The following is a 26,935-nucleotide window of genomic DNA, read 5'->3' as shown; positions in this document are numbered from 1 at the left end:
CTTTAAGGAAACACAAAAAGGAGTTTTAGTTGTAGAAGTTTAGGTGTAGTTTTAGTTGTAAAAGAAATGATGAGATGAACAGATGTATAACAATACATTAGGCTGGGAAATAATAAAGCAGTGGCCTAACTATATGAAATTAAGCTAATATTTCCTGCAATGATTGTTTTCCCAGATCAGGAAGCGTCCTGCACCACTGGAATGAAATCTATTTTTTCGTAGAACATCTTGCCCACAAGTTCATAAGGTAAGAAATGCTGGTTTTGCAGATAAACCCAACTGGGTGATGTGAGCTGCGAACTCGGAGTCAGATCCCATGTGGTGCATATGCTGATTCATATCAGCCGACAGTCAGACCCTAGGACTTTTTAAGGGATTGAGTCCTGTTCACGTTTTTTATGCAAGTTGCCCCATTGATTTTAATGGTAGTACTCCAGAGGTAAGCAGCGATTGTCGCAAATGCACTGAGCCCCTGAAGATGAGCAAATAAATCATTTCTATCTCTAATTTCTATGGGTCAGATTATACCATCCTGTGGAAGTACCATGGGGAGGGTAAAGATACCTCTAAGGCTCTCAGCTGCCATGTGGTGGAAGAGGGGGAGTGGAGTTTGCCTCTGCAGGAAGCGATCAGGAGCAATGTCTTTCCAAACCACTTGAATGTTTGAGTAGCTGTTGGGCGAGCCTGTGGGTTGTGAGTCCAATGTGAGAAGTGAAAAGACACAGGCTAGTCTCCTCGCACCTCCACATAGTGGTAAGGGGACACTGAAGTGTACAAACTTGCTTCTGTGGCATAACCTCATTGTGGAAATTATGCAAACAGGAATGGCATTCACTTCTAGAGGGAACTGCTTAGGAATTTGCATGGTTTTGCAAGGAGGAATGAGACTTCATAAGGCTCCCATCTGCTGATTCCAGCCGGCTCTATTTAGGCCTCCATCTTCTTATGATTACATTATTATTATGGTAGCAGTCACAGGCCCAATCAAGATCGCACCCCCATTGTGCTAGGTGCTAGGTGCTGTACATACATCTAGTGAGAGAGAGTCCCTGCCCTAAAGATCTTACAAGAAGACAAGACAGAGAAAGGGTTGGAGGGGAGCAGTGGTACAAGGAAGAGTCATTGCAAGGAACCAGAAGGGTAAAGCAAGAGAGAGGAGAAATACTGACTAGATGAATGAATGGAGAAATGGATTGCAAATCATTCACTCTCATTTCTGTCTATTCTCCGTCTCCAGTCCCCAGCTGAGGATGTCATTCATTGTTTTCTCAACTAGAGGCTCAACTCTAATGAGGTTAACTGAAGACAGGTAAGAAGAATTTGGGGCAATAGCACAAAGCAATGTCCTTCCTTTTGCACTTTCTCCCTATTTCTGGCTAGTGCATTCTGACTTCATATCAAATGACTCGATAACTTTAAATCACTTGGCTGTATTTAACATCTGATATGCATGTTAGGCTCTTAAAGGAAGAGCCAGTCGAAAATTTTAATTAACACCGTTTTTTTTTCCTTGAAAATTTTTGATTCTTTTCATCAGAAAAGAAAATTGAAAAACCCAAAATTTTCAGCTGAAACCCGAAGTTGTTTGTTTTGACAAATACTTGAAATTTTCTGTGGAAATTTCTTCCACTCCCTCTCCCCCTTCATTTTTTGTCCAGTGGTTCGCCTTCGTGTCACAAAACCTGGCTTTTGTTTAGTGTTTCAGTACAGAGGCAAAGGGCTAAATGGGCCATGGAGATGGGTGACAGGGGAGGAAGGGGAAGCCAGTAATTCCCCCTCCTTCCCCCGCCATTGAGTCCCAGTGAATCCTTTCCTTTCTCTTCTTGCATCAAATTCATGCTCTTTTGTCCTCTTCTTCAGAGTCTTGTATTGTCCCCCCATAATCTACCCCTCTGCTTGAATTTCCCCCTATTCCCCATCTTGTTCCCAGTTCCTACCATGTTGTTCCTCTCTTGCTCCTACTCCCAGTTTTATACCATCAGTTATGTTACCACTGGCTCTTGAAACTGTTTCCCCTCTACTTGGCAACCTAGGTGAAGTCCCCCTCCTTAAATCTATTTCTTCTAGGATAACTCAGTACTTGGGTTGCCTCATTGACAAGCCTCCCTACGCCTTCCTTTACCTGAATTGTTCTCCCATGCCTTTGTAATGATCCCTACCATGGGTTCTCAGCACCTGGGACACTGAGCGCCAAAGCACAGACCTCTGCAACTTGAGCAAAAAGGAGTAACTCCATTAGCTGGCAGCAGTAGTAGGCTATTCTCTTCTAGAGAGTATTCAGTTACTAGAGGGGGGATGCTTCACAAGTGTATTACATTTTGTCTTGTCCCTGATTTCCCCATCTATCTGAACCTGCAGATTCTTCAGAGCAGAAAAGAGGTCTCACTCCAGTTTTGTAAAGCATTGTGTAAATTTGTCGCACTCGTAGCTGATTTTTAATAACCCTATCTTAATAAAGTGAGCCAGTATACCAATCTGTGGCCAGTAGAGCAGTTGAATTGGAACATCAGAAAGATCAAGTTTGGAGCAATTGTTTTGAAAAGGATCTTCTTTGTGTGGGTAACTGCAAGAACACCAACAGGCATTCTATTGGGTTCTTGCTTTCTCTAGAGGATTCTGAGTAGAACTGGGAGTGCAGGATGGGAGTGGGATCTAGTCCGTGGAAGGGTAAACTCTAAAGACTTGGGCTGAGATTTTTTCAAAGCTATCTAAGGGATCTGGATGCCCAGTTTTCATTGTAGTTCAAACTTTGCACCCTCGATAATCTGTATGTTATTCCCTGATAACCAGAAACTTCTATGCTCAAACTCTGTTCACTATTTTTTTTTAACATCATCTTAATACAATTTTTTAATCCAGATCCCTTCAGGCATCTTTGAAAATCTCACCTTCAGAGAATAACCCTCCGCTTCAGGATCTTATTCTCACTTTTCAGGACCTTTCATGGAGTTTACTCACCTCTGCTCTAGGGGTGAGAGAGCAAATGGACAGAAGAAGAGTGTCTCTGTTTGTGCAGTGTGGGAACTATGGTCAGTCTCCTGAGAAACATTTGTAGGTGGTTCCTTCACCATTCAAAAAAAGGAACTGTCCCTCCCCCCCAAATAACCTATCTCCCCCTGCCATAAACCAAAACACCCTGACAGCAGGTTTCATAACTGCCTAATAGCAGAGGAAGCACCTGTGTGCCAGATTTGGACAGCTGAATATGTGCCAGTTCTGATCTGTCTGAAGTGCACATGCTGGTTGCTTGACTTTGAGCATATTGAAAGGGGAAGAAAGAGAGAAATCAGAGCAAGACGTTGTTCCCCCATCATAGGCCTGTCCTTTGATTTTTTTGCCTTTTCTCCATGCTGGAAGGGGAGGAGTGGGGTTGCTTTCACCGCCAGCGCAGAGAAGCCCAGTGCTTTTCCAAACATTATTTTTCTCATCTCCAGTTCACCTCTTTCCAGACACTTTGTTTGGGGTCCCTGTACTATTATGGAAAGTGCCTTGAAGTGGGTGAGAGGTTGGAATTGACTGATCTGTATAATTACTTAGAGGCATTTGTGATGGATATTAAGATTAATGAGAAGCCTTTGAAATGAATAAGGAGCTATAACACAGGCAAGCAGAGGATCTAGGTGGGTTGGATGGTTTTTGACCGGGCCAGTTTATAAGCATAACACTTTTGGAAAGTATTCCCATTGTTCCCTCTTAGAAAATGAATGGGAGTCTTTTCATTGATTTCAAGTGTAAGTTGGATCAGGCCCCTTTAATCACTACAGTTTCCTCTGTTAACTTCATTGCCACGTGGAAGAAAAAATGTGTAACACATGCGAATGCTGTATGAATAGCATATGTTTTACATATTGGACTTCTCTGAGATTGCATACCACCATAGCTCCTGTTTATGAACTAATAGGAAACTGGCCACTTTCCTATAGTATAGTCTACATGCATACCAGCCTAAAAAATGCTATTAAAACTGGCCAGTCGGGGCATGAAATCTACTCCTCTGCCATTTACAATAACAATGGAGGACAATGAGAAAATTAATTTTATTTAACTCGATTATCAGACGAAACCCCATCCCCCTACAGAATGGGCAAGGCTCCATGTCACATACATAAGAAGGCCTGCTACTTATGTACGTGAAACCTTTGTTTCCATATGGGAATGTATAAACTTACCCAACAGACCTAGAAATGATGTTGATTTCAGGCAGGACAGTAGTGTGGCACTAGCTAAAATCCAGCATGCTGGTGGGTGTCAGTCTTCTGTTTCGGCTGGAGGATTGACAGGTAAAATGAGGGTCTGTTGGCATGTATCATCAGCCTTCCCGATGTATAGCTGTGTGCAAAGGCTGTAATTAGCAATGGCCTTTTCTTTTATTTGGATTTGTAAAAAAGCATCTTTGGGTGATGGTTTGGATGAGCCCATTTGGAAAAGGGATGCTGCCAGTGCCTGTGAGATCCCCAGCAGAAAAAGTGAATGGGGCACTGAAGCCCCATTTGCGAAGTGCTGATGCTCTGATTCAGGACATCTCTAAAGAACATGCTCAGCTTCCTGCTAAGTGTTCAGCCTCACCAGTGTCCAAGGGCATCTGGAGGTGACGGACACTCTTGGGAGGCTCTCGATCTCTTCTAGGGCTGAGCTGTTAACAAGGAGCATGAACTCAGAGAACACGCCAGGTGGGAGGAACCTTAGCATGTGAATTTAAAAATCATAATTCCAAACTGAAAAGTTGCTGATCGATATTAATGCAGAAAATGTTTTGGTCGGCATAGTAACCCTGGACTTTGTTATTAATTTGTATTGAGAAAATCTCCCCCCACTCCATCCCCCATCCAACTTTGCCTTTAGTGTCACAGGTGACAATGACTCATTCAGCCCCCAGTCCTGCAATCCGTTCCACCAGGGCAGATTCCCCTCACCATCCTGCTGGCGCTCTGCATAGATTAGCCATGTAGATCCAATTGCAGACTCGGACCCAGACAGTGCCATGTATATTACAAATCAAAGAAGCTTTGATTACATGGGGTTTATTAACCAGAGTATGTTATCACCATAAAAAGGAACCTTTTAAAATGAAAACATATGAATACCTAGTGCTTGTAAGAAGCTGAATCGTTCTGAAAATTTTCCTTTGGGAAAATTTGTTTGTTTGTTAAAGGATGGGGAATCCAGTTCAGATAAAATAAGATCTGATATCCTGGAATTTCCATCTCATCCTATCCTATTTTGAAAGTGCCTATCAACGTTAAGACAAGCTCATCCTTGAATTAACTCCCTTGAAATAATTGGAGATGAATTTGGCCCAATTTATCTAAAGCCAAACTGAATTGCCAGAAGCCAGGAATGGGTGACAGGGGATGGATCACTTGATGATTACCTGTTCTGTTCATTCCCTCTGAAGCACCTGGCATTGGTCACTGTCAGAAGACAGGATACTGGGCTAGAGGGACCTTTGATTTGACCCAGCATGAGCATTCTTTGGTTCTTATGAATTTTTTAGTGTATTTAGGACAGATCACTTTTTCAATTCTTGTTTTTCATTTTTCTATATTTTGTTCCTTTAAGATCTAGCAATAGAAGGGTCAAAGTATCCTGAGACAGTCTGTTTTTTGAAATTCAGAGCCGCACTATATCCTATTTGGGTGATTCACTATATCCTAAAACTCATGAAAAAGCCTGTATTTCCAGCTGGGGAGCAATAACCCCATAATTTTCAGAAGTGAGCTCATTTCTCAGAGAATTGCTGCCCAAATTTGAAGACTCAAATGGTACAGATAGATGGAAGCATGGAAATTTTATCCCCAAATCATTTTTGGTTCTTGCATTCCTGGAAGAATCCTGGACCCATACAGCAAAAGAGATTTAGAGCCATGTGGCTAAATATCTCTGTCATTCAAGCCTGCAGAGTTAGTGTGGTCCTGCATACAAATTGATTTAATCTAATTCCCATGAAGATAGCATTAGTTCATTCAGAGATACCCTGCATACCACAAAAACTTCATCTGGGCTTTATAAAAACATCTAAACTGTACTCAGCTCTTACACGTTGGTGTCTCCAACTCAGTGAATCATGTCCGTCCCCCCCACCCCACTTAGCTTCTGATTGATCAGTCACTATGCCTGGGTTTCCAAAAGATTAAATGGGACACCCTGAATCTTAAAGCCTTTTCCATTAGCTCATTAATCTTGAAGCTGGGTTTGGCTGGGAGTGGAAGGCATCGTGTCCAAATATACTGGAGCCTGCCGGATGATCTTATATTATCGATATCACATTCCTGGCTGTTTGATTCAGCTTGTGTCATCACCAAGCACAACTAAAGAATAAGAGCCAGATGTAAGTCAGCAGCTCCACTTGTCTAGCCACAAGATATACTGGGGTTGTAAAGGGAGTATGAGTGTGGAGAAATACATATGCCAGAATATCACAGGAGATGTTTCTGTCGTGATGCTTTCTCCAGGCTGTGAGACTAGCAATGAATATCGACTCTGGTCTAGTTTTCACACCCCTAGAGAGAGAGGCAGTCAAGTGTTCCCCTGTTACCGCTTAAAAATAAAAGCCTTTAATTCTTAGGTTACCAAGACTGTGGCCAAAGTTTGTACTTCATTGCCTGACCTGCCATTATGTAGCCAATGGAATAAAATGTTTCTTGTTATTTACAGTAGCACAGACAGATGGCCGAGAGGAGGGAACTAGGAGCATTCCCAAACATAGCAATTTTCTTTCTCAAATACCTGCCTTTAAAGCAGGGATTTAGATGCCCAAATTCAGCTCCCTTTGGTTCTTTTGAGCATTCCAGCCTTAAGTGCCTTGTTGGAAGTGGGATGCATGCTCCGGAAGCTCTATTGACGTTAGTGGGTGGGTGCTGCAATCTACATGCACAACGCACTACACGAGAGCCCTCCCATCGGCATAAAAAAAACCTACCCCCGCAAGCGGCATAAGCTGTGTCAGCAGGAGAAGCTCTCCCACCATCATAGTTCTGTGCACACCAGCGCTTACGTCAGTGTAACTTATGTCCCTCGGGGGGGGGGGGTGGAATATTCACACCACTGAGTGACATAAGTTTGCTGACAAAGGCTGTAGCGGTGTAGACATAGCCTGACTTTTCTCCATGCATGTACCAATTGCCTTCCACCCATCTGCCCGCATATAGCTCAGACGTAGGTCAGAGGTTTGTTACAGGAGTGGGTGGGTGAGATTCTGTGGCCTGCATTGTGCAGGAGGTCAGACTAGAAGATCATAATGGTCCCTTCTGACCTTAAAGTCTAAAGTCTATGAAAACTAAGGGAGCGTCTGTCTTAATATTTCAGGGATCAGATACGTCAAGGCCTAGAAGAGCTGCAGAAAGTTCTGCCAGGAGGCGACACTTACATGCACGAAGGATTTGAAAGGGTGAATAAACGAATCTTAAAGTGCTTCTACAATGTCTTTCGGCAGGGGGGACTCAGAGTGCTTTGCAAACACTAATTAATTCATGAAGCCATAGAACGCCCCCCCCCCCCCCCCCAGGAGGTAAGTGGTATTATCCATGTCTTAACGGATGGGATCCTGAAGGCAGAAAGATTGAGGAACTGGGCTGCGTGGGGAGGGGTGTACATCATTCACCCTGCTGATTTTAGGCTGGAATATTATCTCCTCAGGCTATAGTATCTTCCTGTGTCCCTGTCTTCGGTGCTGGGTGTTCCCTCTTCAGGAGAGCAATCGAGGGCACAGGACAGCTGCACCCTGTCCACGGAGCTCCATTTGGAGCTGTGCTGCTAAAGGGGGGCAAGCTGCAGGAGACCACAGCTTCGGGTGGATGACCTTGGCCTTGAGTGGATCCTGCAGGTCATCGGCTAGGTTTGAGGGCTGGCCTCACAGCCTGTTCCATGGAGTGGATAAGCCACCCCACCTTGTAGTCTCCTCTCCCTCTTGCCTTGCCCTGCTGCAGACTTTATTAGCTCAAACATTTGCATGCAAACCGCACAGAATTTCTTTATTTCTGTCTCCCACCTTCACTAAACATTTTAGAGGTTTTTGAAAGCAATTATGCCCCCCGATGAAGATGAATTGCATTCCTGTAGTCCAGCACATGGGAAAATTACAGTGCATTCCAGGCTGCAAGGAGAGCTAGCCAAGATTTGGTTCTAGCCAGAAATGAGCCTGAACAAAACTCCCAGACCCAAACACTCCCAAACCTTGCAGGGGTGCTCAAAATCCAAAGCCAGATCCAAATTCAGCAACCAGAATCCTAGCTCCAAAGAGGAGTTCAAAGCCCAGATGCAGATCCATCTCTTAATTCCAATCTCTGATACACACAGAAGTGTTTGTCCTCTGTCTTGCAAAATCTGCTTGTTCATGTGTAAAGCGTAAAATGCAGACAGAGGAATTTCCACCTGAGATAAGATTAACACAACTCCTGCTAGCTCACCCCATTTGGATGAGCTGAATTAGAGTGTAGGGTGCACATGGTATCCTTGTACTCCCCGTCTGTCTGTGTGTCTCCTTCCACCTTTTGTCTTATCCTAGACTATTAGCTCTTTGGAGGCAGGGACTGTCTTTTTGTTGTTTATGTGTACAGCACCTAGCACAATGGGGCCCTGGTCCATGACTGCGGCTTTTATGTGCTACAGCAATAGACATAATAATATTAAGAGCACACTAAAATTAGCCCAGGCATTAGGCTGGGGCTCCCAAATTCATTACAGTCAATGGTGATGCTAAATTTGACTGTGACACACTAAGTAAATGATGAGATATGCTATAATGTCCATCTCAAGGGTTGGCAAAGGGAACACAGGTACAAAACAGTGTCAGGATACATGCAATGTGAACCCCCAGCTCTTGGAACTGAGCCTAAGCAGAGGGAAATGTAAAATTGAAAACAAAATTGTGCAAAAGTTTTTTGCATGGGGTTACAGAATGTAAAGGGGACATTAATTTCAGAATGAATGTCGCCTGTGATAAAATGCAGTCTCCATATTTGCAAAAAGAACAGGAGTACTTGTGGCACCTTAGAGATTAACAAATTTGGAATCATTGCTGCCACTTCCAAGTTGCTAGCAGGTCAATTAGGAGCAATCACTAAGTATTATTCAGTTATTGCTAATGCTGCTGTTTGGATTTAATTTCAGGCAAGTGAACAGATTTACTATGAAAATGTGCAAGGTAAGAGTGTGTTTTCCCCGTTCCTCTCGCTTTTTGTCTGTGTGATTGACTTCAGTCCTGGAGTGTAAACTTACTACAGGACAAGGGTGTGACTGTTGCTTTTTGCAGGAATTCAATGTTATTCAATGCAGTTTCCCCTGAAGAGCAATAAAGGACTTTGAATACATTTCATATTGAGGACTGAGGGCCAGTTGTGTAAAGAGGCAGATTGGTGTTGTGATGTTTAGTGATCCCTCAGTGGTTAAAGTGCTTGATTCAGTGTCCGGTTCCATATGGCAGTGCATAACAACAAAACTTCACCGTGCCAGTCTTAGACTCTGTCTGGAAAGCTCAGCCCCATTAACTCCCCCCTTCCCCATATATATAATATCTATATATGAAATTATACCATTCCGGTTTGGTAATGTTTTTCTCTCTCACACACATACTCTCACACTGCAGAGGTACAAATGACAATGCAATGTGCAAACCAGTGGAGAATCAGACACACAATTCTGTAAATATTGGCCTATGCATTTTGTATTTTCACAAGGCCAGGCATTATGTTTTCTTTGTACTCATTGTGCTTTCCATTGTTTTTCATCAAGTCATTGCTCTTTTATTGTTGCATGATTGTGTGAGAGAACCTTTTTATTAGTCTAGGCTGGGATTTTCGAAGGAGTCTAATCGAGATAGGTGCCTAAATCCCATTGACTTTCAGCAGGAGTTGAGTACTTGATTTCCTGTAGGTGCCTTTGAAATTCACAGTCTTACCATATAACACTCTCATTCATTTCTATAAGGACATTCAGTGTCCCATGAGTACAGGCTCCTCCTTCCATATTTATAACTCCCCAAGGTCAGGAACCGTGGCACAGGCTGTGTGATAGTCTGGTCACAGAAACAGAAGGAAAGTTTGTGCCTGTCTGCAAAAGCAAATGGACCCAAACCAGATCGTTCCAGCAAAAGTTGTTTTTTTTCCTCTTCATCAGCACAGACAAATGCCCATCTGTTCATAACTACATGAAAATCCTCCTGATGATTTAGGACATTTAAAATTAATTAGCCAGATTTTCACTTTTTCAGAAACAACCTTCACATTATATTTAGCTTTTACTAAAGTGAAGTATCAATGTTCACGTGTAATGCATAACTGCACAGCTGTTTTGGATTTATACCAAGTGTCTGTTGCCAGAAACCCAAATTAATTCCATTCAGTGCTGCTGTAAATTTACACAGAAAGAAGCCCATACAAGCCTGGGCTACAATCAATATTATAAAAGAAGATTACAGTCTTCTTGTTACAACTCCATTGTCAGTATATATGATTGAAAGGATGAAGAGGAATTAAGCTTTTTAATAATTTTCCTACCAAAGTCTCATTAAATTCCAATTTAGCCATAGAAGACATAACTATAAACTGAAAATCTCTGTGGGTTTAGAGAATGGATAGATAGCATGCATAAAGGCAGGAAATAACTGGAAATGTCTTCAAGAAATTTGTAAATGGCTGCCGTGCAATCAGTCAAATCTGTTTGAAATATTAAAATATTTGTTTACTAGGCTCTCAGTTTAGAGTGATTCAGACATCTTTTGGAGGAGCACAATATAAATGCCCAGAAGTCTGATAAATACAGTAGTAGGGTTACCAACTCTGACTGAAGCTATTCTGGGAGATTTTTCCCCCCAACATGACGTAATGTCATTTTCTTAAAATATCCTACTAAAATCTTCCGGATTGTTTTCAGTAGTCACCAGGAGATCGATGCCGATTCTGGGAGACTCCAGGCCAATCCTGGAGGTGCTTTATTAAAAGTGGTCAAAAATTTCCATTGAAACTTGGGGCCTTGTTAATGTAGGGTGTTAAACAGAGGTGAAGGATATAAAGTTTGGAATATATCACTTCTGACCCTATCAGCCCACTACCGGCTCACTGGCTAGGTGTTTGGCACACCAATTTAGTCCTTGTGAAAGATGCTTTGTTTAATTTATGTAGGCTACAGAACTGCTAGTGTCATCATTGCACTGACGGATGGCGAACTCCACGAAGACCTCTTCTTTTACGCTGAGCGTGAGGTAAGAGATTCAGGGCCTGGCTATAATGCAATTGCAGGGTTTTAATCTAGCTAGCTTGTGTACTGGAGAGGAGAAGCTGTAGTAGAATAGGCTAACCATATGAGTAATTACCGAGGGTTCTGGGTGGGCTTGTACAGCTTGTGTCGAAGTCTGTGATGCTACAGCTTCACTGCTAGCGATATCTGAACTAGCTAGATTAAAGCTACCCTGGATATATCTACATGTACCCTGTGATTGCAGTGTAGACATACCCTTATGGTCCATGTTCTTGAGACCGCAGTACCAGAGTTTCTGTCATTTCTGCCAAAACAAGATATGTATGCTAAGGAAGCATGTGTTTGTAGGGATAAATACTAATAGAAGCAAGATTTCTGCAAGGCTTTCAGACCACAAGATTTCTGCTCAAGTTTTAAAAAAAGCACTTTGAGTGCTGATTGCTTCTGAAAATATGTCTGTAAGTGTCACAGTGAGAGCTGCTGAGTGCTGCTGGGCTCTTTTGGAAACTTTGACCCCAATTCTGGATGCTCCATACATGAAAATCTGGCCCTGCGCTCTTTTGAAGAGCTGGCCCTGAAAGTCACCAATTCATTAACAAGGCCTTGCAAGAGAAGTGTTTTCCTAATGGACTTTGAATACCAGAATACTTATAAATAAATTGTTTAAAAAGAAAATTGAAAGGAGAAGAATTTTTTTGTGCAAATTCTCCACCTCCCCTTTTAATGATATTGTAAATAACTAAGTGCCATAGCTCTGCAAATAGCTATTGTACTGAAATGCCTCCTACACTAAGTATGAGGCGATACCATGGTTATCATAGATCCCAGAAGCAATACATACCATTTTTTTTCAGGGCTTCCACTGTCCTTAGAAATTATATAAACTTTGAGGGCTGAATCTGTTTCATTTGTTTTATACTGCACACTTTCAATGGGCAAATGTTGCTAAGTTGGAATGGCTAGAAATTGGATTTGTTTGGTAAAAGAATGGATAAATGTTTTTGTTTACCATGCAAGTAGCTACTATAGGAATAGACAGACTTCTGCATCTGCAGGAGAGCAGAATGTTAGAGTCAAGATCTGCTATCCAGATCTGAGAGAAGAATTTGGCCCTAAGACTTTTAATTCTATCCCTTATCATGCCCCCAGTCCTTGATTCTGAGGCGAGTTCCACTCATAGAATGACAGCAGGACGGAGATATTAAAAATACAATTACAAATGTACAGAAATCTGCATCTGTAACATGTACCTGTTTATTTACAAGTTTTGCATTCTGGTTCCAGGCTAATCGATCTCGTGACCTGGGAGCCACAGTGTACTGTGTTGGGGTGAAAGATTTCAATGAAACACAGGTAAATGAGTCGTTTTTGTTTGGAATTCTGGCAAAGGTGGACTATATACTGTCAGTTCACATACAGCAGCTATGAGTGGACTTTTCATTTGCGCCTAGCTGGGGCAATTTCAGGTGCTGCTCATGTCCATACAAGAGCCAGACCTTCAGCTAGCATTAAGTGATGTAACTCCATAGTCAATGGAACAATTCCTATTTACACCAGCTAAGGATCTGGCCCATACATATCCCTTCTGAGATCTCAATTGAATTATTAGCATCTGTTAAACTCTGATAACCTTGACTCCCCCTAATTATTATAAATCTTTCTAGAGTTCTGCTTCCTTTAGGACTTGCCATAGTCCCCAGTCCAAAATACCCAGTGCTCTTTCTCCCCGAATAATAAAAATGAATCTCGTTAATGAAAAAAGAGAAACTTATCAAACTCATCTCATTGTGGATTTAGCTACAGACCCGGGCTGAGCTTGTTGGAAGGTACAGTGAAGAGCCTGATGGTTTCCAATTAACTTGGGACCAAGATTGAGTTAATGTGGGACAAGTGGGGGTTTCATTGTTTTGATGTAAGCAAGGAAAAACTCGCTGGTTATTACTGGTTTCAAGTCTGAGTCTTCGGCGTTTCGTTTGAACCTCAAATGGGTTCCCCTCAAGGCAGCTTAAACCCCATGTCACCCCTGCCCAAAAGAAACACAAAGAAAAGCTTTCTACTAACTCTTGTGAACCAAAATCACTGAGTATTGCATAGCTCTAAAAACAGCCAGCAAGATCCAAAGATGGGCCTGGTCTGCAATGAAGATTGAGATCCGAACTTCAAAATGTGGTTGTGGTTGTGTTTGGGTGCAGGGTTGTGGTTCAGATCCCATCCCTAATGTAAGATGAGGCAAGAAAATAAGAGTATTTGTGGAGGTGGTGAGAAATTAGACTCCCTCTCTATGGTCTTGTCTACTGTGCAGTTGTGGCATGGTAACTGCCCCACGGCAGACTGCTAGTGCAGATAGCTTGCAGCTTTCCCTGGTTTGTAACCAGGGTAGACCTGCAGTGCTACATGACACTTTTTACACTGGTGAAGCACGTCTATAATAGAGGTTTGCACTGGTGCATTTACCATCGGTGCAAAAATCTCCAATATAGACAAGCCATATGCAAAGGGAGGAGAAAGGACTGGCCATCGAGACGGGCACAGCCTGAAGTCATCAAGGCATTAGAGATGTTAACTCAAGTTCAATGATAAAGCCCCACTGTTATTCGAAACCCCAAAAGCTTCCAGCAGAAAGACCATAGAGAATGAATTCAGGAAACTATAAATCCACCCATTGACTGTAACTGCTATATCTTGGTTTATGATCTCTAAGCAACTTAATTACCTTGCTTCATAGTAGAGGGGAGCCAAGAGCCTGGGATGTTCCCTATGGGCACAAACCTGGAGGGTATGTTTGTTTGTTTTAAGAGTCGTCTATAAATGTTTATTTTAATTCTGATTATACATCGAACTGATCGACAGGGACGACGGGGGGTGAGGCTTGCGGGGCTTAGAGATGAGGGTGTGGCTAGTTCTCTGCCTCCAATTTGCCATGCTACAGGGGAGGCTGAGCCCCAGGCAGTTGGGCGATGTTACTCCTGCTATTCGAGAGAATTATTAAAACAAATGTCACCGTTGCAGCAATAAAACTTGATTCTGCTCCAGCTGCTGCATGGAGAGCTCCTTACTCCTGAGCCGGGCTCACCATTCTCCTTAATCCCTAGTGCACCAAAGGCAAATAAACTTGTCTTTCACCTCCTCCAGTGTGGCATTCCTGGCCTCTCTCTCTCCAGCCAAAGGGGACCACAAAATGCTCATCTGCCGCCTGTGCTTTGTTTCCCCCACACACACACAGACCCACCACCTCCCGCCACCTACCCACTTTCCTATTGCTGCTGGCTCTGTGATCATTCACCCTTGGGCATGTGGCCTCTGCTTCTCACCTGCCAACTTCAGGAAACCTTCTCTGACTCCCACAGGTCCCTTAAAATCAACCAGGCCCGTGGTATTACTGTTAGCTAATTTCCAAAGAGTTACAGCTTATTAGCAATTCACACTCCATTGAGTATTGATTTTTATTTGCAACTGTATGCATTTGAAGAACTCCTTTTAATTTGCTGACGGCTGGCTAATTTATACCATTGTTGGCTTTTCTATTTTTTGCTGTTCTGTCAGTTGGCTCGAATCGCTGACAGCAAGGATCATGTCTTCCCAGTGAATGACGGCTTTGAAGCCCTGCAGGGGATCATAGATTCTGTGAGTATTAATCTTGGCTGTATGTGTGTGGACATATATGCGTGTGTGCGGTGGCTGGGGGAACCTGTCTATCATACTCTAAGTGACAGGTCATCACTATTGTATTGCTTTTTTAAGCTTTCTCTGCTTTAGCTGGAGGACAAATCTGATTCTAATATTACCACGTTGGAAGTATCTGGTACTTTCTCATCTGATCTGGTTTAAAAAAAAAGGTATGTGTGTGTGGGGGGAAGGAATCATGAAATTTTTTCCTGATTTATCCTTCCCTCAGAATCCCCAAAAACAAAGTAACTGAAATTTCAAATGTCAAAACATTTTGCCCACCTCTGGTCTCCCCATCCCTTACAAGAATTACTCATTCCTGTGAGAAGTTGTAAGTACAGCAAGTGCTGGTATTCCCATTTTACACATGGGGGAAACCGAGGCAGTGAGAGACTTAAATGACCTATCCAAGGTCACACAGTGGGTCAGTGGCAGAGCTGTGGGTAGACTCCAGGATCCTAGTCCCCTGGCCTAACCGTTGAAACACACTGCTTCCTGAAACAAAGAGGGGCTCCATTCTGCTTTTCCTCCTGCTGCTTGTTGTGTCCTTCCTTTGTTGGCAGATATACTCCACTGCTCTGAGTTTTGGTTCTCTGTGGTATTTCTCCTCTTTGCTAAAGAAAGCAGAGCATGAAGATGATGGGGAAATAAGAGATGGACTTTCCTAGCTTGCCTGAAGTCCTAAAAAGCCAGCCATTCTCACTCAGAGGTTCATGGGTCGGGCCGCCCTGCAAACAGGCCATTTCTCTGCTTGGCTACATTTCTCCTCTAGAGTTGTTCAGTTGCCTGGGATTCCCATGTGTTGGCTGCAGCAATAGGAAGCAGTCAGGGAATTTAGAGAATTATTGAGTTTAAGGCCAGACGGGTCCACCAGATCTTCTAGTCTGACCTTCTGTATATCACAGGCCACCAGCACTAAGCCAAAAACCAAACTAACCTCCTCTTGGAGGTGGTGACACTCTAGAGTCAACAGCCCCCGTCCTGATCAGTAGGAGTTTTGCCATGTGCTTCCCTGGCAGCAGTATCAGGATCCAAAGAGAGCTGTAGAAAATGGTAATGCAAACCCCGGACTAGCATACAGGTCCCAGAACTAATGTACACATTCCAGCTACGCTTGCTTCACTCATGCAAATATCCCCATTAACTTCAATGGGAATAGGATTGGGACCTGTACGGCCCTTCCATCCCTGACTCCAGTGGTTTCATAAGTGATCTCTCTCTCCTGCCATCCATCTCCACCCTCTGACAAACAGAGGCTAGGGACACCATTCCTTACCCATCCTGGCTAATAGCCATTAATGGACTTAACCTCCATGAATGTATCTAATCCTCTTTTAAACCCTGTTATAGTCCTAGCCTTCACATCCTCCTCAGGCAAGGAGTTCCACAGGTTGACCATGCGCTGTGTGAAGAAGAACTTCCTTTTATTTGTTTTAAACCTGCTGCCCATTAATTTCATTTGATGGCCCCTAGTTCTTATATTATGGGAACAAGTAAATAACTTTTCCTTATTCACTTTCTCTACACCACTCATGATTTTATATACCTCTATCATATCCCCCCTTAGTCTCCTCTTTTCCAAGCTGAAAAGTCCTAGCCTCTTTAATCTTTCCTTATATGGGACCTGTTCCAAACCCCTAATCATTTTAGTTGCCCTTCTCTGAACCTTTTCTAATGCCGGTATATCTTTTTTGAGATGAGGAGACCACATCCGTATGCAATATTCAAGATGTGGGCGTACCATGGATTTATATAAGGGCAATAAGATATTCTCCGTCTTATTCTCCATCCCTTTTTGAATGATTCCTAACATCCTGTTTGCTTTTTTGACTGCCGCTGCACACTGCGTGGACGTCTTCAGAGAACTATCCACGATGACTCCAAGATCTCTTTCCTGATTAGTTGTCGCTAAATTAGCCCCCATCATATTGTATGTATAGTTGGGGTTATTTTTTCCAATGTGGATTACTTTACATTTATCCACATTAAATTTCATTTAATTCTGAGTAATCCTGTCTGACTCAATGCATTTCCAAAGCCTCCCTGGGCAGAGCAGGGAAAGCAGCACATGAGGGACTGTCTGGACCATTAATTTAAAAACAAAAAAAAAGTGTAAAATATTCCGAATGTTCTCTAGGAAAGGATCTATTTGGGGAATTTTTTTTTAGTTTTCCTTTGCTCACTTGGTACACATAGCTATTCTAACCAGATTGAGTTTCCCAGGGCTATGATGCCAGATGGGGAATCCTTTTAAATGTGTGTCTATGTACTGGCCATTTGGTATTTTTTTTGTTGTTGTTGATCAAACCCAGAGCAAGGAAAGTCAGCTTCATAAAAGGGATCTAGGATTTCTATTTTTTACAATAGTTACATGCTATCCTGACCACAAGGTATCAAGCAAAAATGATTCTTTCCAAGACAAGCTCTGTTTCCCCAGCTCTTTCTCTTGCTGAAGGAATATGATTCCATATTACTCGTTTTCCTGACATTTTGCAATCTGGAGCTGCTTTCCCCAAATTTTCTCTTGGATGATCAGGTGTTGTCTATCTTCTTAAAATCTTGGTTCTCAGCCTGGCAGTCTCTTTGCAGCTGTCTTTAATGAAATCCAGAGGTGGCTCTCTGACATTCTCTCTGTGGCTGTATATCATAAAACATAAGATTTCAGTCTTGGGAGCCTAATTCAGAGCTAATTCTGTTAAGTGCTGTTCCATTTACCAGCTACACCAGAAAGCATAACTGCTGCAGTAAGTTTGTGGTGGGATTGTGAACAGACAATGATGGTCTGTCTGAAAAACCATGGGAAATTCCCTGCCAGGTGATTATGCTGTCTGGTGATTCCTACTGTATAGCCAGAATGTGCCACAAATGCTTCCAAATACACCGAATGCCCAGATTATTCATCACTTTTAACGGGGGCGTCACCAGAACAGCAGCAGTATGGACAGTGCAGTAGGGAATTAGCAGCAAAAGAATGTCAGAACCTGGAAAGGTTCAAGCTGAAGGAATTGTAACACGACTACAAAGCAGTGGGAGGACAGGTGGTTTGAAGACTACCTTTGGGTTCTTATCGCAGTGTAGAACGTAAAGGTTTTACCTTTGCGGAACTGAACACTTCAGTGCAAAGCAAGCAAACAAGGCACCCGCAGTTGGCTGAAACTTGGCTTTGCTCACAGCTGAAAGGGTGCACCTCTGGCAGCCCGGCAGTGAGACCTAACACTGCGCATGGGCACTGGTTCAGGATCACTTTTGAACAACGGAGAGAGACAAATGGAAAACTATGTGGCTGGGGGGCAGGGGAACGCATCAGAATTTTTTATTTTCAAACCTCAGAAGTCGGTTTCTGGGTTTATTCAAATCTCAGGCGAAGCTCTGGGCCGGCAGTGTTGCGTGAACCTCTTTTCACCCCTGTGACGGCTTACCCCCCACTCCGAAGTGCCACCTGATGTCCCGGGGTACCGCTGAGCTCGTCTGTTTCACCAGTTGGGGCTCCCTTACATTGTCCTGCTGAGCCAGGCCCTCAAGCCTCCTCCAGCGCACACACAGGTAGGGACACACCCAGCTGCAGAAAGATACAGACACTGAAATCAGCTCTGCATGGGAAGACTCAGCTAGGGAATTGCCCAGCACTTAAGTGCTCACCTCCTCTGGAGTGTAAACTGACGATTGTATTGTCTTGCGCTGCACAGAAAACTCTACAGTGTAAGCTCATAAAAATTACCCCATCCCTCAGTGTGGAGGAAGATCTGCACAGCTTCCTTTTTAAGGAGTAAGGAAAATAAGGCAGACACCTGGTCCCTATGAGCTGGACAACAATTCAGAGGAACAAAGTATTTTATAGCTTTTTTTTTGTTACTGTGGTTTCCATGGGAATTTCTGCAGATCGTAACTTGTCAATTTAAAGCAAACGGTGCAAGACCTAGAGTGAAAACCTGAAGCTCAAATTCATCAACTGCTCAGGACTTCTTTGTCTGGTATGAGGAGTGGTCCAGGCTGTGAAATATAGAACATCATGAAAGTTAGGATAGGATACCTTTGTTATCTCCCTTATAGACTGTAACCTAAACAATTTAGTAACACAGCTATGACTCAGAAGCAGGAATGCTCCCAGGTCCTTGCAGTTTGCTGCAGCTGAAAACTCATTTCAGACATGGAAAGGATTGTATCTTGAAAACCAAAAATGAAAACAAGATACTAACTATATATGACTGTACAAATTATGTATGTGAGGTTAAGAAGGCAGCTGTGAAAAAAGGAACTAGAGGCAGAATTATATTAGACTTCTTTTAATCTTTCATTGTATCTAGAAGAGAATCCAATCATCTATATTCCTATTGATTGGTACCTTTGCATAATTTATTTCTCCTCTTTAACTTAATACCCTGCTTGTTCATTGCATTTCAACTTTATACCCACATAGGATTTATTGGTCTCTACTGCATTCCCAATCTCTCTTCATATCTCAGCTCTTAAATTTGTTCTGTCAGTGTTGCATATACATTTGCCATAGAAAGTTTTAAGATGGAAAATGAAACTCTCCAAGTGCTGTATGTTACACAAGTATCTGAACTCCTATAGGAAAATGGATATACCCAAAGGACAAATCTTATCCCAGAATCCACTGATTTCAGTGAGAATCTTGCATGTGCATCCGAACAACCAAATCCTTTGCCAAATCTAAGATGCACCATTATCTTTTCTTGAGATCATCTTATGGCCAGTTTTTCAAATGGGCCTCTAAAACTATACATGCAAATGTTTCTTGTGTGTCCACCAACATGTACAAGTCAGATGAGCATACACACATAAGGATAGTGAGAGACAATTACCTAGTTTGCAACACACGGGGTGTGCATACTTAAGAATCCAGTTTGAAAATTTGGACCAAGTGTGTATATTGTGCATTATGACATGTTTAATGTTTACAATTGCTTTTCAGCATGATGTGTGGTCACATCTGACACTTCTTCCCTCTTCCCCCAAATCATCTCTGAAGCATGTTGCTTTTTGATGTACCAAATGCTAGCGATGCTGGAAAGGAAGTATTGTATAAATAGAATTAAATTACTGTTTTGTAATTGGCAACAGACTTTGTTTTGCAATGATTCACCAAATCTTGGGTAATCAGTACCTAGACTTAGACTACAGGTCATTCACACTAACAGACATATGCAGTACCCCTCCTCTAAACTTCCACATCCTGTTTGCTCATTAAAAAACCCAAATTCAATAAAACCCCCGTTAATAGTAAACGTCCTCTAGCTGCTGTGCCGAAGAAGCCTAGGTATAAACTGGTGGGCCAACTCGCCAGTCAGTGCATCAAATAAAGCTCCCAACAGCATCTGAGTTTCAGTCCCTCTCTTCAGGGATGGGTTTATTCCTCAAAACAAAACAGTGCAACACAAGTCAACCAGTTTCTTTTCCTCAGACCCAGGGGTTCCCTGCAGATCTCTCTCCCAACTGAGCTGTTTGTTGGCCTTGATCTAAGGACCAGGTGAGCTACAGGCTATCACCTGATCCCTGGCCTCAGACCCCTCACCTGGGAGGCTGTGGATTAGTCACAGGTAGGGCTAAGCCTGCCTCTCTTAAAGGGCCATTCTACCCTGTGATATGAGCAAGCCATGAAAAGTGCTTAAGTATCAATCTTCCGTGAGAACACATTACACAATATTTACATTTTCAAAGTTGTTTACAAACATTAACTAACCAACCCCTGTGAGGTAGGGACATGTTTATTATCCCCTGGGAATACATGAGGAAACTGAGGCAGTTGAGCCTAAGATTCCTTATTCAGGAGAGCACTTAAGCATGTGTTTCTCTCTAAGCACGTGCCATTGAAGTCAATGGAATTTAAGCACTCCCTCCCCCGCCCCTTTCTGTCCATTTAAAGCATTCTTGCTTTTTTTCCCCCTGGCCCAAAGGCCACAAGAAAGGCATTATTGAACGAGCCAGGACTGGAGCGACGGGGTTCGCCAATCAAACACGAGGCTAGATTTGTCGTGAGTAGGATTCACCACTAGGTCAGTTGTACTGAGCACACTGTAGGAGTGATTTATACTAGGTCTTCTGCCTGGCAACTGACTGAACGCTGTCAGACACTATTTCATTGGCTTGTTTGAGCCAGGTTACCTAATCCCTCCAGCAGTGTACATGCAATGCAAGCAAGAGCCTTCCACCACCCTGGAAGGGAGGAAAGCAGCAGACCTCATGAAGCCTACTAGGGCATATCTTACTTATATGTGAAGTCCTTTGATAACTATTGCTTCTCATAATGATGAAAGATGAGGACTGTTGGAATGATTACTTAATGCTGCTGGGACTTCGTTGTGTTTATTAATGGTGTTAGGGTACTTAGAGTCATGGATCCTTGTCTTTTTATTATTTTAAAATCTAAATAAATGCAAACAAATATTATCATAGGTATTCTATTAAGTCCTAAAGGCCAGCTCAGAGGTGGAAAAAATAAAAAAAATTTGTACTACAGAGTACAAAATAATACAGAAATAAGGCTGGTTTCAAAAGCAATTAATTTTATTGTTTTTTATAAGCACTTTGTTGCGAAGATGTTTATCAAGCTATAAGGTTTGTTGCCCCCAGGGCCGGCTCCAGGCACCAGCTTAACAAGCAGGTGCTTGGGGCGGCCAAGGGAGAGGGGCGGCACGTGTGGCACTTCGGAGGCAGAAGGTCCCTCACTCCCTCTAGGAGCGAAGGACCTGCCGCTGAACTGCCGATGCCGATCATGGCTTTTTTTTTTTTTTTTTTTTTTTTGGGGCGGCAGAAATGCTGGAGTCGGCCCTGGTTGCCCCCCTTTCCTTTTTCACCTTTTCCCTTCGTCCTCCATGTTTCCATTTTACTGCTGAAAGGGGGGCATAGGGAAAGGAAAAATTGAAAACCAAAAGATTTTTGGTTTGGGGTTCCACTGAAAAAAGGCAAAACTTAAGAAGAATAGACAAAAGTGTGTGAAAAGTTTCCATTTTTGAAACAGAGCCATTTGTCAATGAACAGAATATTTTTTCCTTAGAAAAATGTCAACCAGCTGTATTACGTTGACTAGTATCTCCCCTGCATGAATGGTCAGTGGGGCCACTTGTGGAGTAAGCTAGTCCCAAAATCTGGTTTTAGGAATGGCTAGACAGCACCCGTGTGGTATCTGGCAGGCAGCATATTACAGCATCTACCCACCTCTAATCTTGAATGTCCTTTCTCTGATTCTGCTTTCAGAGCCGCCTTTGCTTGTCAATTGTGCTCTCGACTGTGTAACTGCTGCTTCTCTCTCTTTCTCTCTTTGTTTCTCCCTTGCAGTTCCATCTGACTGGCCTTGTTCCTCCAAAGCTTCTCCTTTTCCCCATACACTGTCAATCTGTCAGCAACTCAGAAGGACCTGGTTCTCTTCGGTCCCTGGTATCCCAGAAGACTTTGGCATCACTGTTTCTGAGTGACTAATAAGCCCTTCAAAAAAAACAACAACCCCCAAACAAACCCATAACTATATCTGCACCTTTTGCAAGCAGGTATTTCTGACTCATGGAGCCTTAATTACAGTGAAATGCTGGATTGTCTATTTTCTTAACATAATTTATCATATTAGCTGTAGTTTGTTTCTTACAGATGTTTCAGTTTAAGGTTGGGAAAACAATTTTGCTGCTGGATTGAGTTGTGTTGCTTGGCCAACATTTTCCGGCCTCTCAGAGCTGGCTTGCTTATGTGCTGCCTCTCCAATGTCCCATTCCAGAATGGGGCTGAGAAGTCCCAGTTCCTTGTTAAGGCCCCCAAACCTGCAAAGACTTACACATGGGATTGTGGAACAACTCACAGTGTATATAGTGAAGCATGTGTATCGGGCTGTGCAGCATCAGGGCTGTCATTGGCAAAGAACAGCTGGATCAGTTCTAACACGGTATTTGAATAGTAATACTCCCAACCTAGTGAATGGCTGGCGACACGCTCAGCCCAACGTTCCAAAGGTATGCATAGCTTGAAACTGAACCTGGGCCTTAGGGGATATGTCTACACTGCAGTTAAAAACTCACAGCTGGCCCATGCCGGCTGACTTAGGCTCACGGGGTTGTTTAATTGCAGCATAGATGTTCGGGCTTGAGGTGGAGCCCAGTCTCTAGGACCCTGCAAGGTGGTTGGGTCCCAGAACTTGGGGTGCAGCCCAAGCCCCAACAGCTACATCACAGTTAAACAGCCCCACGAACCACAGTCAGTGGTGTAAGGGTGTCTAATTGCAGTGTAAACATACCCAGAGACTGTTTACACACAAACTTGTATCGGTTTAGTTAAACTGGTGCAAACCTGTGTACACTCACTTATTTCAGTTTAGCTTAAAACCGTTTCTAATTGAAATAAGAGCACCCATAGGTACATTGGCTTAAAAACAAACCTTAAGTGAAATTGGTGCAAATCTGCATGTGGACAAGCCGTTAGACGTAGGGTATGTCTACACTACATCTATGATAGAGGCACAGCTATGGTGCTGCAGCTGTGCCACTGTAGTGCAGTCACTTCTTGCACAGACAGAAGGGGTTTTCCCATTAATGTAGTCAATCCACCTCTCTCAGTGGTGGTAGTTAGGTTGACAGAAGAATTCTTCCATCAACCTATCCATCTCTACATAGGGGCTTAGGTTGGCTCAGGGTGCAAAATTTTTCACAGCTCAGAGCAACATAGCTAGGTCGATCTAATTTTAAGTGAAGTTCAGGCCTTCGACTGTAGGCTTAGGAGGCTAGAGTCTCATTTGCACCATTCTGGCAGTGTAAATGGGTGTCATTTTCAGTGTGAAGGGGCATTAGGTTAAATGAGAACAAAGGTCCTTGGAGTTATGCCTTTATGTAACTTAAAAGTTAGATCAATAAAGCTATGTCACTCAGGGGTGTGAAAAATTGCACACCCTTAGCGCTGAAGCTATGCAGACCTACCCCCTGGTGTAGACATGGCTAGGTTGGCAGAAGAATGCTTCCATTGACCTGGCTACCGTTGCTCAAGGAGGTAGAGTTCCTACATAAAATGTCCTCCAAAATATTTTATCACATTTCTTCTTTCTTTCTTGTCTTCTAGATTTTGAAGAAATCATGTATAGAGATTCTTGCAGCAGAGCCTTCCAGTATATGTGCAGGAGGTAAGTTTAAACCAGTCCTCCGTGTTTACCAGTGCAATTGTCTCTATCGACCCATCCCTGATCCCTGAGGAGCCCAGAATGATTGAGTTAACTGGAGTTAATTTCTAAAATATTTTGCTACTATTGTGAAATTTCACAAAACAAGATTTTTTTTTGTCTCAAAATGAAGGACATTAAAAACAATCATGCTCAGTTCTGAAAACGAATCTTTGTTTGATCTAAATTATGACCTTAACTCAAAGCAGCCCATTTTTCATCAAACAGTGCTAACCTTTAAGCAAAAATGCTGTGAAATTTCAAAGCCAGACTGCAAAATCAGATCATCTTTGTGAGGAGACAGATTTGGAGGTTTTCAGATTTCATTGTGAATATTTCTTACAATCTGCATTACTATAAACAATACACGCTGGCAAGCAGCAAACCCTTCTAGGTTAGCCTTGCTTCATATATTGTCAGAGTATAAATCAAGTGTGGGATTTTTTCCAAAGCACTCCGAGTTAGTCTGACTCTGCTCCCATTAAAGTGAATGCTAAAACTCCCTAGTAGGGGTGGGCCTTGAACACATGGTTGTACAAAAATTTGCTGGAACCCCTGAGAATGATTGTAAGTGGCCAGTTAAGACACCATACACTTGACTGACACTGAATTGTGCTGATCCCTTTCCCAGTGCTCATTCTAATACAGTTATGCCATTTACTTTGTGGATTAAAAGTCCCTGGGAAGTATTTCTGTGTTCAGCAAAATCCAACTCCAATCTGTACAATCTTGTATTTAGCTGTGACACTCTGAGTAAGTTTCCCAGACCTGAAGAAGCACCCTGTGTAAGCTCAAAAGCTTGTCTCTCTCACCAACAGAAGTTGCTCCAATAGAAGTTATTGCTTCACTGCCATGTCTCTTAAATATTATGGGATCGACATGGCTACAACTACACTGCATACAAAATCCAACCCCCTCAGACTGGAGCTTGAGAGATGCTACTCTCCATATGATTCCAGATCCAGCTTTTTCCCATGAATTTTGCTAATTTTGCAGAGTGGATCCCAGTTGTTTAATGCAGAACAGTCCACTAGATAGAGGGGCCAGGACCAAAGCCAAAGTGTGCAGAGCAATACAACGAGTCAATGGTGAACTCTGCCAAAAAAATTTCCATTTCATAATTTTGTAGCCCAAATAGGAAAGCCAGTTGTAATAAGTTCTTTGTGTTTTCAGTTCAGAAGCATGTTTGATTCATCCTTCCTGAGTTTCCCACTATTGGAGTGACTGGGCATCTGCATTGCTAGCAATGAATTGATACTAAGTTGTATTTAATAAAGAAATGATCGTGTTTTAATAGCAAAGTCAAGGTCCTGAAAAGAAAATGCAGATAACTTTTGCATTCAGTTATCCTTACTGTCATTTTTGGTTTTAGTTAATGCCGAGACTTAGTTGATTTGAGTTTGTTTGTCTGAGGCTTATTATTTTGCTATTTGCCTCCTCTCTTCCCTTCTGTCCATTTAAAGCATTCTTGCTGAAAATCTGGACTGCATCAGTAATGACCTCTTGCATTTACAGAGAACCATTCACCCAAAAGGACTACAGAGCAATTTAAAAAATGCTATTCAAATGATATACAGGAAACTCTCTATTCACCACTGAAATGCAGTTGAATCTGGGCTGGACACAACAGGGACTTTGGCAGAGCATAGTAACAATGTATAAAATTTTGGGAAAGAAGTGAAGAAGAGTACTAGGTCTCACTTTATATTCCATTTATACATAGTTTATGAAGGGTTAATAAATACTTAACAGGCGATTTATTAACTGGTTCATCAATTGCAATAGATGGTTATAGTGTCCATAAGTTACTTATATTCATGGTTTATAATTTGCAACACCTTTTATGTGCTTAGAACTATCTACACCACTACATCTATAAATCATGTCACTAACATGCTTGTAACATCTATTAGCCACAGGCAAACCATTTACAAATGGAGCAGCCTTAATGTGACTGAATACTGTATCCAATTGAAACAGTAGGAAGGAAAATATTGGAAGACATTATGTAATGACTCAAGTTAAAGAAATTGGCCAAGCTGCCACAGGGGGAGTGATGTTAACCCTGAAAACTGCCAAGGGACTTTTTACTGAGCGCGGTTACTCATCCAAGACCGCAGTGTTATGCCTTTTTGGAAAGAAAGCATCTTGCACAGTGTGGTGCCTCTTAGCACATGCTGGGTACCAATTCAATAATAACGCAATGTGCCAGCAACGCTAATTTGGGCAGCAAGTTGTTATTGCTTGGTGGGTGACATGGGGCCCAAAATCCTAAAGTCTGGGTTCAGACAAAACGTGTATTGAGTTCAAAGTGCAGTGGGAGTTTTCCCCGGCTTGAGGTTTTCAAGCTTGAGCTCACAGCTAGTAAAAATGAAAAGAATTATATAAATCTTAATTGAATTAGTTCCTCTGAGAATTACAAAGGGACGAATTATGGCAACTATAGCTCATGGTCTGTGTGAGAGGGGGCACTATTCCTCCTAGTGTGCTTATGTAGATCATGGCTGTAATTTGGCTGCAAGCCTGGGGAATGCAAGGTGGGGTCCCAGAAAGGATCTAGACTAGATCGGGCCGTGATCCCCACACCCTGTACGTATTAGAATGGCATCACTGTGAGGAGGGCTGGCTACACCTTCCTGTCCTCTCTCTGGTACCCTGGAGGATTATGATTTAGGATATGTCTACACTGCAATCAGGAGACACACCCGAGGTAGTTAGATGAAGGCTAGCTCAAGTAACAATAGCAGTGATGCTTTGGCAGGATGGACGGCTGCAAGGACTAGCCCCGGCTGCCTGGGAACATATGTGAGAGCCTCTACCCATCCTGCCTTGGCTTCACTGCTGTTGTTACTTGAGCTAGTTTTGATCTAGTTACCAAAGCTTGCTTGGGTATGTCTACATGTGCTGTAGCTGCAGGGTAGA

At 42.7% G+C, this 26,935-nt stretch overlaps 1 protein-coding gene across 2 annotated transcripts in view; it reads left to right on the top strand.

The window, feature by feature from the left end:
- ANTXR1 (ANTXR cell adhesion molecule 1) overlaps window positions 1-26,935 on the top strand; it is a 186,540-nt gene that overhangs the window by 16,065 nt on the left and 143,540 nt on the right. For both annotated transcript variants that reach the window (XM_005285200.5, XM_005285198.5), the window contains exons 2-9: window positions 176-247; window positions 1,238-1,309; window positions 7,306-7,387; window positions 9,109-9,142; window positions 11,118-11,197; window positions 12,478-12,546; window positions 14,737-14,817; window positions 23,917-23,977. In XM_005285200.5, the coding sequence (XP_005285257.1) occupies window positions 176-247; window positions 1,238-1,309; window positions 7,306-7,387; window positions 9,109-9,142; window positions 11,118-11,197; window positions 12,478-12,546; window positions 14,737-14,817; window positions 23,917-23,977 (551 nt within the window). The remainder of the gene's footprint in view (window positions 1-175; window positions 248-1,237; window positions 1,310-7,305; window positions 7,388-9,108; window positions 9,143-11,117; window positions 11,198-12,477; window positions 12,547-14,736; window positions 14,818-23,916; window positions 23,978-26,935) is intronic.

This window comes from Chrysemys picta, chromosome 2, assembly GCF_011386835.1.
Source record: "Chrysemys picta bellii isolate R12L10 chromosome 2, ASM1138683v2, whole genome shotgun sequence".
Lineage (NCBI taxonomy): Eukaryota > Metazoa > Chordata > Testudines > Emydidae > Chrysemys > Chrysemys picta.
This window is presented reverse-complemented; position numbering and strand designations above follow the sequence as displayed.